Source organism: Nerophis lumbriciformis, linkage group LG26, assembly GCF_033978685.3.
Source record: "Nerophis lumbriciformis linkage group LG26, RoL_Nlum_v2.1, whole genome shotgun sequence".
In the NCBI taxonomy this organism is placed as follows: domain Eukaryota; kingdom Metazoa; phylum Chordata; class Actinopteri; order Syngnathiformes; family Syngnathidae; genus Nerophis; species Nerophis lumbriciformis.
The window spans coordinates 5,757,327-5,772,379 of NC_084573.2; the positions used below are offsets into that span (position 1 = coordinate 5,757,327).

Below are 15,053 nucleotides of genomic sequence, written 5' to 3' on the forward strand. Positions count from 1 at the left end.
TTGTATCATCAGAGAAATGGACATTGGACTGACTTGGTAGGATATGTACAGCAAGTAGTGGACACAGAGAGAGAGATCAGAAAGTATAAGAAAAAATGTCTACATTTGATTATTTACAATCCGAAGAGGTATTATGTGGAAGGGAGGGTGTTAGTTTAGGGTTGTAGTTGCCTGGAGGTGTTCTTTTAGTGCGGTTTTGAAGGAGGATAGAGATGCCCTTTATTTTACACCTGTTGGGAGTGGATTCCATATTGAAGTGGCATAGAAAGAGAATGAGTTAAGACCTTTGTTAGTTCGGAATCTGGGTGTAACGTGGTTAGTGTTAGTGTTAGTGTTATTATGCTGTTTGTTACTTATGTATGTTATGTTGCAGCTATTTAAAATAGTTTTGCCAATTTGTTCTGGCCTGAAATAAATTGGCCCTTTGAAACATATCTTTGTCTTTGTGTGTTGTATGTAGAGCACATTGCTTAGCAGAGTTGAGTGATGCAAATGCATGTCAAGTTGATCAACACATTGTATTATTCTCCAGTGCAATAACAGTACTGAAATGAAGGCTAAAAGGGCATTAATGGGAGCTTTAAAAACAAAAAGTAGAAGAAGTAACTAAATAGTTACTTTTCACAGTAACGCATTACTTTTTGGTGTAAGTAACTGAGTTAGTAACTGAGTTACTTTTGAAATAAAGTAACTAGTAACTGTAACTAGTTACTGGTTTTCAGTAACTAACCCAACACTCTATACTACTCTATACTACTATTACTTCTACTCTCAGGAGACACTGAACTCAACCCTGGACCTGTAACCACACGGTTAATGTTGTCCCGCCTGGCGAAGCCTAGCAATGCTACTGCTAGCAACGCCATTGAAGCTAACTTAGCTGCGGGACCTCCTATCTGCTCATCTCAACTCAAGCTCACCTGTGGTCCAGTGATCGGCGGCTCGACGGAGGACTTCGCCCCGTTCATCGACACGGTCGGCGGCGGCGGTGGAGGACGACTCAGACATCGGTGAAGGCAGCGATCCGGCGGAAAACGGCACGGCGGCGAACGGCACGGCGACGAGCAGCGCGGCGGTGGTCAACGAGTTGACTGTCGACATCGACACCCCGGTCTGCAGTGGAGACGGTGTGGCGGGGGTCCACGCGGCCTTTCCCTGGTCCCTGACGGTCAAGGACGCGGCGTTTGGACCCGCGGCATACACAGGATATTGGGGCTCCTTCATACTTCCATTTTCTTTGTTTTCAAACAGACCAAACCCCGCGAAAATGAAATCCATCCCCACCCCCTCTACCTGCCCCCCCCCTCTCCAACTCTGCCCCTCCCCCTTCACCTGGATGAAGATCAATATGCCTCTCTCTCCCTTCTCTCCCTCCTGCTCCTCCTGCTCCCCTAAGCAGCTCCAGCCAAACAACTACCGTATTTTCCGCACTATAAGGCGCACCTAAAAACCACAAATTTTCTCAAAAGCTGACAGTGCGCCTTATAACCCGGTGCGCTTTATATATGGATAAATATTAAGATTCATTTTCATAAAGTTTCGGTCTCGCAACTTCGGTAAACAGCCGCCATCTTTTTTCCCGGTAGAACAGGAAGCGCTTCTTCTTCTACGCAAGCAACCGCCAAGGTAAGCACCCGCCCCCATAGAACAGGAAGCGCTTCTTCTTCTACTGTAAGCAACCACCCGCCCGCGTAGAAGAAGAAAAAGCGCACGGATATCACCGTACGTTTCATTTCCTTTGTGTGTTTACATCTGTAAAGACCACAAAATGGCTCCTACTAAGCGACAGGTATCCGGTTCATGAAAAGACGCAATCTCTCCATCCGCACACGGATTACTATTTCACAGCAACTGATATTCCTGTGAACCGCACTGTGGATACAACGGGAGCACGTACGGTGAATATTCGCACCACAGGGAATGAGAAGTCATCCTTCACTGTGGTTCTAGCTTGCCATGCTAATGGCCAGAAACTTCCACCCATGGTGATATTCAAAAGGAAGACCTTGCCAAAAGAGACCTTTCCAGCCGGCATCATCATAAAAGCTAACTCGAAGGGATGGATGAAGAAAAGATGAGCGAGTGGTTAAGGTAAGTTTAAGTTTACGCGAAGAGGCCGGGTGGCTTTTTTCACGCAGCTCTGTCCATGTTGATATACGTATGTTTGTGATTGCACATTTGCGTACATTTTGGGAGTGAACAGAGTTGTTAGAACGCTGGTTTTTAATATATTATTAAAGTTTGACTGACCTATCTGACTGTTTTTTTGACATTCCTTTAGCGCAGTTAGATGCGGCTTACAACACCGGGCGGCTTATAGGTGGACAAAGTTTTGAAATATGCCGTTCATTGAAGGCGCGGCTTATAACCCAGGGCGCCTTATGGTGCGGAAAATACGGTAACTGAACTGCTCTCCAACTTCAACTTCAAAAACAACCAACAACTTTTCTGGACAGTACCACTACACAGCGGACTCTGATGCTCTTTTTGGTTCCAGTGGACTACACATCATCCACCTTAATGTGAACAGCCTCTCTGGAACCAAACTCGACCAAATCAGAGAAATGTTCCTCAACACGAAGGTAAAAATCCTGTGTTTCTCTGAAACCAAATTTGATCAAAGTGTTTCTGACTCAGAGATAGAAATAGAAAACTTTTCGGTTATCAGAAAGGAGAGGAATAAACATGGTGGGGGCGTTTGTATGTATATTCACCAGGATATAAAATACATAACTCGCACTGATCTTAACCACAATGACCTTGAATCTGTGTGGGCGAAAATCAAATTTAAAAACGCTAAGCCAGTACTGATAGGGACTGTTTACAGACCCCCTAATCAGAGTGATTTCTATGGGGCTCTGGAGGAGTGCTTGGCTGGGGCAGACAACGTGGCGAAAATTATAACTGGAGATCTGAACACAGATATTCAACGCAGAGATGCGCCTGTGTTCAGATCCTACAGCAAGTTTTGTAATCTAAATGGTCTTTCCCAACTAATAACACTACCTACAAGGGTGTGTGATTCCACCCAATCAACCATAGATCTCATTCTCACTTCAGACCGGCCTAAAATAAAGAATAGTGGGGTCATGATCTGTGGTCTTAGCGACCACTATCTAACCTTCTGCACCCGCAAAATAGCTAAACCCAAAGCCAATGGCCACATAACAGCCCAATCCAGATCCCTTAAAAAATACTCCAGTGATAATTTCAACTTAAAATTAGATAAGTGGGACTGGTCCCCTGTGCTCACGAGCAACCTGGTCGATGTTGCTTGGGATCGCTTCAAAACAGCGTTCCTCAAGATACTAAATGACATGGCTCCCGTGAGAACAGTCAAGATCAAAGCCCGCTCTGAACCATGGATGAATCCGGACCTATTAGCTGCCATAAAACGACGGAGACAGAAAATACTCCGAATACCAAAAGTGTAAAACAGAAGTCATACTTGCCAACCCTTCCGGATTTTCCGGGAGACTCCCGAAATTCAGCGCTTCTCCCAAAAACCTCCCGGGACAAAGTTTCTCCCGAAATTCAGGCGGAGCTGGAGGCCACGCCCCCTCCAGCTCTATGCGGACCTGAGTGACGTGTCGACAGCCTGTTTTCACGTCCGCTTTCCCACAATATAAACAGCGTGCCTGCCCAATCACGTTATAACTGTAGAATGATCGAGGGCGAGTTCTTGGTTTCTTATGTGGGTTTATTGTTAGGCAGTTTCATTAACCTCCTCCCAGCGCGGCAACAACACACAACAACAGCAGTCACGTTTTTGTCTACCGTAAAGCAGTTCGTCTGCCGTAAACAGCAATGTTGTGACACTCTTAAACAGGACAATACTGCCATCTACTGTACATGCATATGTGACAATAACATCTACGGCTTTTAGAGAGTGCAGTGCACAACTGCGCACACAACAAGGAGACGAAGAAGAATGCATCATCAGTGAGGGTGTTCACCATGGTTAGAAAAATAGAGACAGAGAATAGAACAAAGATGGACAATTCAACCCTTAACTCAACAATGAGTAAATGAGTGTTATGTGTGTGTATATGTGTAAATAAATGAACACTGAAATTCAAGTATTTATCTTATATATATATATATATATATATATATATATATATATATATATATATATATATATATATATATATATATATATATATATAGCTAGAATTCACTGAAAGTCAAGTATTTCTTATATATATATATATATATATATATATATATATATATATATATATATATGTCTTAATAAGGTTATCCAAAAAATAGTGCTCGATACCGTAGTAGAGCGCAATATATGTATGTGTGGGGAAAAAAAATCACAAGACTACAGGCCTGTTTCATGAGAGGGGGTACCCTCAATCATCAGGAGAAAATCACATACATATATATATATATATATATATATATATATATATATATATATATATATATATATATATATATATATATATATATATGAAATACTTGACTTGGTGAATTCTAGCTGTAAATATACTCCTCCCCCCTTAACCACTCCACCGACCACGCCCCCCCCCCCCCCCACCACCCGAAATCGGAGGTCTCAAGGTTGGCAAGTATGATCTTAGGTGTATTGCTGCCCACCACAGGTTCTTAACAGGATTTCCTCCTTCCATCCTATGGCCCACACTACATTCTACAGTCCAGTAGGTGGCAGTATGAACCTTTCAAGTCATGGCTGCAAACTGTCAGTAAGAAGAAGTAATAGAGCTGGTTGCTTGTTTCTCTCGCGAGATCTGACAACATTTTTAAATGGAACAATTGACAGGATGACAATATCCAAACAAACTTTAGGTGTGGGCTTTAGTTGATATAACACTCCCGTCAGGGGTTGTATTCGACGCCGGGGGTGCATTATCTGGCACAACACCTGGAACCTGACGCTGCAAGGTGTGTGTGTGTGGGGGGGGTGGGGGGGGGGGGGGGGGGTTGGAGGTAGCGGGGGTGTATATTGTAGTCCCGGAAGAGTTAGTGCTGCAAAGAATTCTGGGTATTTGTTCTGTTCTGTTTATGTTGTGTTACTGTGCAGATGTTCCCCCAAAATGTGTTTGTCATTCTTGTTTGGTGTGGATTCAGAGTGTGGCGCATATTTCTAACAATGTTAAAGTTGCTTATACGGACACTCTCAGTGTAAACTGTATTGCTGTTGATGAAGTATGCGTTGCATTTACATGAGTGTGCGTACAGGAGCTGCTTATATCTTGTGACTAGGCGGGCACGTTGTTAGAAGGGATGGAAAGCGGACGTGATGTCAGCTCGTAGAGGACGTTAAAAGCAGTACCTGTAAGACACGCCCCCAAGACTGTGGAATACGAGATATAATGACTGATGAACACCTTCGTTCGATAATGAAGGTTGCCTCAGCTCAAAGCCTGAGCCCCGACGTTAATGAACTAGCATTCAAGAAAAGATGGCAGGTGTCTGGCTTGGGCACATCAGATTAGATCAGTGTGTTGCGAACTGAGCAGTTTAAAGTCCTGAATGGTTGGTTTATTCATTATTTTATTTTCAAATTTATTAGCCTGTGGAAAAAATTAATGTTGATGTTTACCTCAGAAGGCTGCAAATAGAAAAGAGGCATTCAATTTTTATTTAAATTGTATTTGATATGCCATTGATATTTTTTAATTATTATTATTATTATTTGAAACTCGATTTTGCATGTCACTATAAAGTTATATAAGCCTTTCTTGTTCAATATTTAATGCAAAACTTGTTTGTGTCCCTATCAAAAAGGTAAATTTGTTCAACCTTTGCCCGCGGCTTTGTTTAGTTTTAAATTTTGGCCCACTCTGTATTTGAGTTTGACACCCCTGCTCTAGATGATGAAGTAAGCTGGAAACTACATGTAAGTCATATAAAGAAAACATTTAAAGATTGACTGCGATAATAAATAAAATAAAATACATACCCATAAATATTAACTACATTTATTGTACCCAACTTTAGTTGAAGCATACATTGTTTATTGCATAAAATTCTGGGGACATACATATAAAACAATCACACAACAATATTCATATTACACAAGAGAGTAATAAAGACAATTAATAGAATGGATTATAGAGACCCAACTAATGATTCATAAAGTCACACATTTTAAAATTGTATAAAGGACAACTGCTCAAATGATGTATAAAGTAAATAATAATATGCTTCCAGAAGTGGTCCAGAAGATGTTTCAGATGTGAACCAGTAAATATGAACTAAGAGGGATTTATGTGTACTCAAAAGCAAAGGTATGAACACATGTAAAACAAATGTGTATATCATATAAAGGAGTTCATCTATGGAATCATTTACAATTAGAAAATAAAATATGTAACACTTCATTATTTAAAAAAACATACATAAAACACTATTATGAATAAGTAAAAAAGTGAATTATGAATATCTACACATAAAATGTTTATTGTATGTAACATATTTTATGTACTGTTTATTCTCACATTTTCAGCCAAATTGTTCTGTTCATTTTAAAGTACACAAATATGTATATTAACTCATGTACTTGACTGAAATAAAAGCACTAATCTGAAGTATTTACTCTATATATGTTAGAACCATATTAACAAGATTGTGTTACACACACAACAATGATGTCACACATGTTATATGTGCTGATGTTGTTAGAAAGTTTATTTCAAATCCTGCATCTTCATTTGCTGCTGCTGTTCTCACCAGCACACTTGTGTTTCTTACACTGGTACTTATAGGAGAATCTTTCACCACACACACTGCAACTCAACACTTTCTCTCCTGGGTGTGTTCTCATGTGTACTGTAAGAGTGTTTAGGTAACGGAAGCCTTTGTTGCAACTTGAACAGGAGTATGGTTTTTCACCAGTGTGTGTTCTCATGTGTACTTTTAAACTTACATTTTTTACAAAACTTTTACCACATTCTGAGCAGGAAAAAGGTTTGTCTCCAGTGTGTGTTCTCATGTGTGCTTTTAAATTGGGCCTGAGATTAAAATATTTATTGCAGACTGAACACGAAAAAGGTTTTTCTCCAGTGTGTATTCTCATGTGTTCTTTTAAATTGTGACTTAGTGCAAAACTTTTACCACATTCTAAGCAGGGAAAAGGTTTTTCTCCAGTGTGTATTCTCATGTGTGTTTTTAAATTGGGCCTGAGAGTAAAATATTTATTGCAGACTGAACACGAAAAAGGTTTTTCTCCAGTGTGTATTCTCATGTGTTCTTTTAACTTGTGACTTAGTGCAAAACTTTTACCACATTCTAAGCAGGGAAAAGGTTTTTCTCCAGTGTGTGTTCTCATGTGTGCTTTTAAACTTTGACTTACTGCAAAACTTTTACCACATTCTGAGCAGGAAAAAGGTTTTTCTCCAGTGTGTGTTCTCATGTGTCTTTTTAGATGACAATGGTATTTAAAAGTTTTGTCGCAGTGAGAACATGTAAGGTGTGTGTTGTCAGTGTGACATGTCTTATCATCTTTAGAGTCTTCATCATCAGTGTCAGGAGAGTGTGACGTTGTGTCCTCACTATCTGATAGTGGAGCTAAGAGCTTGTCTGCTTGTGATCCTCCACAGTGGTCTCCATCAGCTTCTGTTGTCATGTGTTGAGTTGAGCTGCTGCTTGGAGGCTCCTCACTTTCAACTTTGACCTCATCATCTTCACTCTTCACACTGATGAGGTGTCTCTTGTCTTCCTCTATGAAGTCGTGGGACAGCCGCTGTTTTTCTTCATCTTTAATGTAGGGGGGCTGTGGCTCCTCTTCTTTCACGTGGAAGTGCTGTGACCTCTTCTGCTCCACACTGGAGGACCCCTCCTGCTGCTCAGGTGGACGATATTTTTCACAGACGTCTGCAGGACACAAGAAGACAAACACATGCTGGGATCGAAATAGATACGATTTTACCAATTCAGATTTCATTTTCGATTCTGCTTTTACGATTTGGTTATTTGTGGACTCACTTTTGCTTTCACATTCAGTAAAAAGGAGAAGAAACAGGTCGATTAGCATCAACTTAGACTAGTTGAGAAGTAACATGAGTGTACAAAGCCAACAGTGAGGTCTTAAGAGGCACAGATTTTACGGGTCCTCCATGAGGTGCCAGAGGGCCCTAAGGACAATATTCTGCTTTGAAAATATCTATAAAATAAAAATATTTTTGGCAAGAAATTAACAAAATACTACACGTTATTTTGTGGCAATTACAAAAGAATGTCCAGTATAATTCTCAGGGCATTCAATCAATCACAACTGGACTGTTAAACTGAACATGTATACATAAATATACAGTGTATATATATATATATATATATATATATATATATATATATATATATATATATATATATATATATATATATATATACATACCCCGCCTTCCACCCGATTGTAGCTGAGATAGGCTCCAGCACCTCCCGCGACTCCGAAAGGGATAAGCGGTAGAAAATGGATGGATGGATGGATATATAAACATATACACATGCATATATACAGTCACGATCAAAAGTTTACATACACTTGTAAAGAACATCATGTCATGGCTGTCTTGAGTTTCCAATCATTTCTACAACTCCTATTTTTGTGTGATAGAGTGATTGGAGCACATACTTGTTGGTCACTAAAAACATTCATGAAGTTTGCTTCTTTTATGAATTTATTATGGGTCTACTGAAAATGTGAGGGTCAAAAGTATACATACAGCAATGTTAATATTTGCTTACATGTCCCTTGGCAAGTTTACCTGCAATAAGGCGCTTTTGGTAGCCATCCACAAGCTTCTGCTTGAATTTTTGACCACTCCTCTTGACAAAATTGGTGCGGTTCAGCTAAATGTGTTGGTTTTCTGACATAGACTTGTTTCTTCAGCATTGTCCACACGACTTTGGGAAGGCCATTCATGCAGCAGGTGATGTGTCGTGAACGTTGTCACAACTTGTTTATAAAGTTGTTGTTTTTTACTGGGATGTTCACTTCTCCTTTATTTAACTGCAAACTGTATCAGTGTTCAATTAACATCAATACTAGCTCAAGTGTTTTGTCATCTCATTGAATTGGAGTTCAAGTACCTCGGAGTCTTGTTCACGAGTGAGGGAAGAGTGGATCGTGAGATCGACAGGCGGATCGGTGCGGCGTCTTCAGTAATGCGGACGCTGTATCGATCCGTTGTGGTGAAGAAGGAGCTGAGCCGGAAGGCAAAACTCTCAATTTACCGGTCGATCTACGTTCCCATCCTCACCTATGGTCATGAGCTTTGGGTCATGACTGAAAGGACAAGATCACGGGTACAAGCGGCCGAAATGAGTTTCCTCCGCCGGGTGGCGGGGCTCTCCCTTAGAGATAGGGTGAGAAGCTCTACCATCAGGGGGAGCTCAAAGTAAAGCCGCTGCTCCTCCACATGGAGAGGAGCCAGATGAGGTGGTTTGGGCATCTGGTCAGGATGCCACCCGAACGCCTCCCTAGGGGGAAGACTATGTCTCCCGGCTGGCCTGGGAACGCCTCGGGGTCCCACAGGAAGAGCTGGACGAAGTGGCTGGGGAGAGGGAAGTCTGGGCTTCCCTGCTTAGGCTGCTGCCCCCGCGACCCGACCTCGGATAAGCGGAAGAAGATAGATGGATGGATGGATGGACTACCGTTCAAAAGTTTGGGGTCACATTGAAATGTCCTTATTTTTGAAGGAAAAGCACTGTACTTTTCAATGAAGATAACTTTAAACTAGTCTTAACTTTAAAGAAATACACTCTATACATTGCTAATGAGGTAAATGACTATTCTAGCTGCAAATGTCTGGTTTTTGGTGCAATATCTACATAGGTGTATAGAGGCCAATTCCCAGCAACTATCACTCCAGTGTTCTAATGGTACAATGTGTTTGCTCATTGGCTCAGAAGGCTAATTGATGATTAGAAAACCCTCTTGCAATCATGTTCACACATCTGAAAACAGTTTAGCTTGCTACAGAAGCTACAAAACTGACCTTCCTTTGAGCAGATTGAGTTTCTGGAGCATCACATTTGCGGGGGCAATTAAACGCTCAAAATGGCCAGAAAAAGAGAACTTCCATCTGAAACTCGACAGTCTATTCTTGTTCTTAGAAATGAAGGCTATTCCATGCGAGAAATTGCTAAGAAATTGAAGATTTCCTACAACGGTGTGTACTACTCCCTTCAGAGGACAGCACAAACAGGCTCTAACCAGAGTAGAAAAAGTAGTGGGAGGCCGCGTTGCACAACTGAGCAAGATAAGTATATTAGAGTCTCTAGTTTGAGAAACAGACGCCTCACAGGTCCCCAACTGGCATCTTCATTAAATAGTACCCGCAAAACACCAGTGTCAACATCTACAGTGAAGAGGCGGCTGCGGGATTCTGGGTTTCATGGCAGAGTGGCAAAGAAAAAGCCATATCTGAGACTGACCAATAAAAGAAAAAGATTAAGATGGGCAAAAGAACACAGACATTGGACAGAGGAAGACTGGAAAAAAGTGTTGTGGACGGATGAATCCAAGTTTGAGGTGTTTGGATCACAAAGAAGAACGTTTGTGAGACGCAGAAGAACTGAAAAGATGCTGGAAGAATGCCTGACGCCATCTGTTAAGCATGGTGGAGGTCATGTGATGGTCTGGGGTTGCTTTGGTGCTGGTAAGGTGGGAGATTTGTACAGGGTAAAAGGGATTCTGAATAAGGAAGGCTATCACTCCATTTTGCAACGCCATGCCATACCCAGTGGACAGCGCTTGATTGGAGCCAATTTCATCCTGCAACAGGACAATGACCCAAAACACACCTCCAAATTGTGCAAGAACTATTTAGAGAAGAAGCAGGCAGCTGGTATTCTACCGGTAATGGAGTGGCCAGCGCGGTCACCAGATCTGAACCCCATTGAACTGTTGTGGGAGCAGCTTGACCGTATGGTACGCAAGAAGTGCCCATCCAACCAATCCAACTTGTGGGAGCTGCTTCTAGAAGCGTGGCGTGCAATTTCTCCAGATTACCTCAACAAATTAACAGCTAGAATGCCAAAGGTCTGCAATGCTGTGATTGCTGCAAATGGAGGATTCTTTGACGAAAGCCAAGTTTGATGTACAAAAAATCTTATTTAAAATACAAATCATTATTTCTGACCATGTCAATGTCTTGACTCTATTTTCTATTCATTTCACAACGTATGGTGGTGAATAAGTGTGACTTTTCATGGAAAACACAAAATTGTTTGGGTGACCCCAAACTTTTGAACGGTAGGTATATATATATATATATATATATGTCACTCTCCCGAAGCACTGTAATGAGGCGGGTTGAGACCATCGCTGGAAACTTGGAGCTTCAGCTGACGAACAGAACGGCCGACTTTGACTGTTTTTTTGATTCGCCGAAAAGTTTTATCAGTCACAAATAGTTTGCACTCGGACAACTTTACCGCGAGGGGGCTGTCAAAAGAAAGACTTTAGAAAGACAAGAAAACTTTGCTAATTAGTGCTAATAAACTAGATTGATTGAGACATTGCTGGACAGCAGAGAAGTAACTAAATCCAAATAAACGTTGAATATATTTTTTTAAGATATCTGGCTTGTATCTTCAGTAGGAAGCATTTATCGATATGATACCCTAATTCAGTGGTTCTCAAATGGGGGTACGCGTACCCCTGGGGGTACTTGAAGGTATGCCAAGGGGTATGTGAGATTTTTTTTTTAAATATTCCAAAAATAGCAACAATTCAAAAATCCTTTATAAATATATTTATTGAATAATACTTCAACAAAATATGAATGTAAGTTCATAAACTGAACATCAAATCAAGTAGGCTATTCCATTCATTACAATGCAACAATGCAATATTCAGTGTCGACAGCTAGATTTTTTGTGGACATGTTCCATAAATATTGATGTTAAAGATTTCTTTTTTTGTGAAGAAATGTTTAGAATTAAGTTCATGAATCCAGATGGATCTCTATTACAATCCCCAAAGAGGGCAATTTAAGTTGATGATTACTTCTATGTGTAGAAATCTTTATTTATAATTGAATCACTTGTTTATTTTTCAACAAATTTGTAGTTATTTTTATATCTTTTTTTCCAAAAAGTTACTTAAATAAGAGACAACAGTTTGTGAGGTTGGGGGATTGCTGTTCATCGTGTTTGGATATTGCTTGTGGTGTCCCCCAGGGGTCAGTGTTGGGGCCAAAACTGTTCATCCTATATATCAATGATATATGTAAAGTGTCTACATTAAGGCTGAAACGACGCGTCGACGTAGTCGACGTCATCGGTTACGTAAATACGTCGACGCCGTTTTTGTGCGTCGGCGCGTCGCATATTTACGTCACACTACTGTCATGGCGGAGCGCAAAGCAGACGATGCGAGCGAGGGGAAAAAAGCATGCCAAAAGTCGTCAAAAGTGTGGGAGTATTTCAATAAACGGCCTAATAATGTTGTTGTATGCACACTGTGTCGAGCGGAAATGGCCTATCATAGCAGCACAACGGCTATGAACGAACATTTGAAAAGAAAACCCCCGACAGCGTTCTTGCCATCACCATCAACAAGTCAATCGTCCGCGTGCGTATACGTTGTCATTATTACACAAAAACATGAATGTGTCATTTGTATCTGCGTTGTGAATTCATAAACTAAAGCACCGTTTCGCTCTGAGAGGCGCGTTTGGCGTGTCTGTTCAGTGTTTACAAAGACGCGCTCCTCTTTAACGCTGTGGAGAGGCGGCGGCGGCGAGCGAGCGGCGAGGCGGGGCGCGCCGGGAGCGACGCCGCAATCGTGCCCAGGTGCGCGATCCGCGCAGTTGGAAGAGAAAAGACTTTGTGTAAAATTAAAAGATTGTAAACCTGGCAAAGCCGTCTGGCGTTCAGTCTGTCGGTCCTGAAAGAACCCCACGGCACAAGACGTGTCACAAACGCTAACGTTAATTAGTTGTGCAAATACATTTTACAACATTAACAGTTACATATACTATGTACAAACCAACAATTAACTTTCACTTTAATCATACTATCATTGTTGTGTTATTAAGCAAAATAAGCAATACTTTTACTTTTGTTGAAATGTTTACACTGTACACTTTTTTGTATTGGATGTTTAGCTTTATTTTTGCACATTTTAGCAAATAAGCAATACTTTTACTTTTGTTGAAATGTTTACACTTGTTACAGAATATTTCCGTTTTGCACTTTTTTTGTATTGGATGTTTATCTTTATTTTTGCACATTTTAAAGCAAAATAAGCAATACTTTTACTTTTGAAATGCTTATACTATTCCAGAATATAAAGATTTGCACTGGATGTTTACTTTTATATTTGCACATTAAAAAGCAAATAAGCTACTTTTAATTTTGTTAAATGTTAAAAGTTTTAAATGTTTACATTGTTACAGAATATTTTGTCATGTTGTTGTCAATGTTGACTGAGTGGCCATACTTTTTTTTTTGTAAATAAAAGCCATGCCTTTTGAAAAAACTGGCCTACATTTATTTTTTCCTCTTCATTTTAAATTAAAAAAAAAAATCGGTAAAAGGAAAAATAATCTATAGATTAATCGAAAAAATAATCTATAGATTAACCGATTAATCGAAAAAATAATCTATAGATTAATCGATAGAAAAATACTCGTTAGCTGCAGCCCTAGTCTACATGATTGAAATTAGTGTTATTTGCTGATGGCACTGATATTTTTTGGGGATGACTTAAATCAATTGCAAGAAGTCATAATGGAAGAAATGAGTAAACTAAAAACTTGGTTTGACTACAATAAATTGTCATTAAACCTGACTAAGACTAAGTTAATGCTGTTTGGAAAGAGGACACGTGAAACAAGGGTGCAGATACAAATAGATGGGGTGGATATTGAAAGGGTTTTTGAAATAAAATTCCTTGGAGTTACAATTGACGATCAAATTAACTGGAAATCACATATAAAACATGTACAATCTAAGCTGTCAAGAAGCATCTCAGTAATAAATAAAGCAAAGCAGGTTCTGGATCACAAATCACTCCACATTCTTTACTGTTCATTAGTTTTACCATACTTAACCTACTGTGTGGAAGTCTGGGGGAATAATTATAAAAGCTCATTAAATTCAATAACTACACTTCAGAAAAGAGCTGTACGCATCATCAACAAGGTTGGATATCTGGACCATACTCACTCACTATTCTTACAGTCAAAAATATTAAAATTTAATGATATTATTTTGTATCAAACTGCACAAATAATGTATAAAGCCAAGACTCCCAGGAAGCATTCAAAAATTGTTCAGCACACGAGAGGGCGGTTATAATTTAAGGGGGAATTTAAATTTCAAAATGCTTAGTTATAGAACGACCATTAAAAGTTTTTGTATTTCAATTTGTGGAGTGAAATTATGGAATGGTTTGAATGTGGAGTTAAAGCAATGTCCAAACATAAACCAGTTTAAAAAGAAGTATAGGTACATGGTATTCCAGAGGTACAGAGATGAAGAAGGGCTTTGATATTGGCTTATTTATGTTACAGAAGAGTGTCGGGCTGCCCATTGAGGCAGTGGTGTTGCTGTGGTGGCATCATACCATTTCCATGATCACTAGTGGTAATGGTGTGGCTATGTATGTGTGTAGTGTGCATATGTATGTATATATCTATAATTTATGTATATACAAGTTCATTAAGTTTGTACATTGAGTGAACAGGTAGTTCTTGCTCAGAGTAATTTATGATTTAAAGAAAGGGGGTGGGATTAAATAAGTGTAAACTTCTTCTCACTCCTTTTCAAATATGTAAAAAAAGAAAAGAAAAAGAAAGTCCAATGCTCATTTGTTTTTGTTTTTTCTTTTCCATTGTTTTCATTTTGTTATAATGTCTGTTAAGGCTATAGTACTGTATTGGATCAGGTTTGCTCTTGTTTTTATGCATATTTGAAATAAAAATATATCAATCTAGTTTAAGAAAGACCACTACAAATTAGCTATATTTTTGCACTGTTATACAATTTAATAAATCCGAAACTGATGACATAGTGCTGTATCTTATTTCTTTATCTCTTTTTTTCAACCAAAAATGCTTTGCTCT

At 39.7% G+C, this 15,053-nt stretch overlaps 2 protein-coding genes across 2 annotated transcripts in view; one reads left to right on the top strand and one right to left on the bottom strand.

Annotated features, from left to right (window-relative positions):
- The window catches only part of LOC133623968 (uncharacterized), a 289,936-nt gene that overhangs the window by 194,758 nt on the left and 80,125 nt on the right, over nt 1-15,053 (top strand). The window lies entirely within an intron of this gene.
- Nucleotides 1-15,053, bottom strand: part of LOC133623527 (uncharacterized) — a 45,450-nt gene that overhangs the window by 27,849 nt on the left and 2,548 nt on the right. The window contains exons 3-4 of the mRNA XM_072916107.1: nt 6,692-7,851; nt 921-1,413 (exon numbers count right to left, since the gene is read on the bottom strand). Of these exons, the coding sequence (XP_072772208.1) occupies nt 921-1,413; nt 6,692-7,851 (1,653 nt within the window). The remainder of the gene's footprint in view (nt 1-920; nt 1,414-6,691; nt 7,852-15,053) is intronic.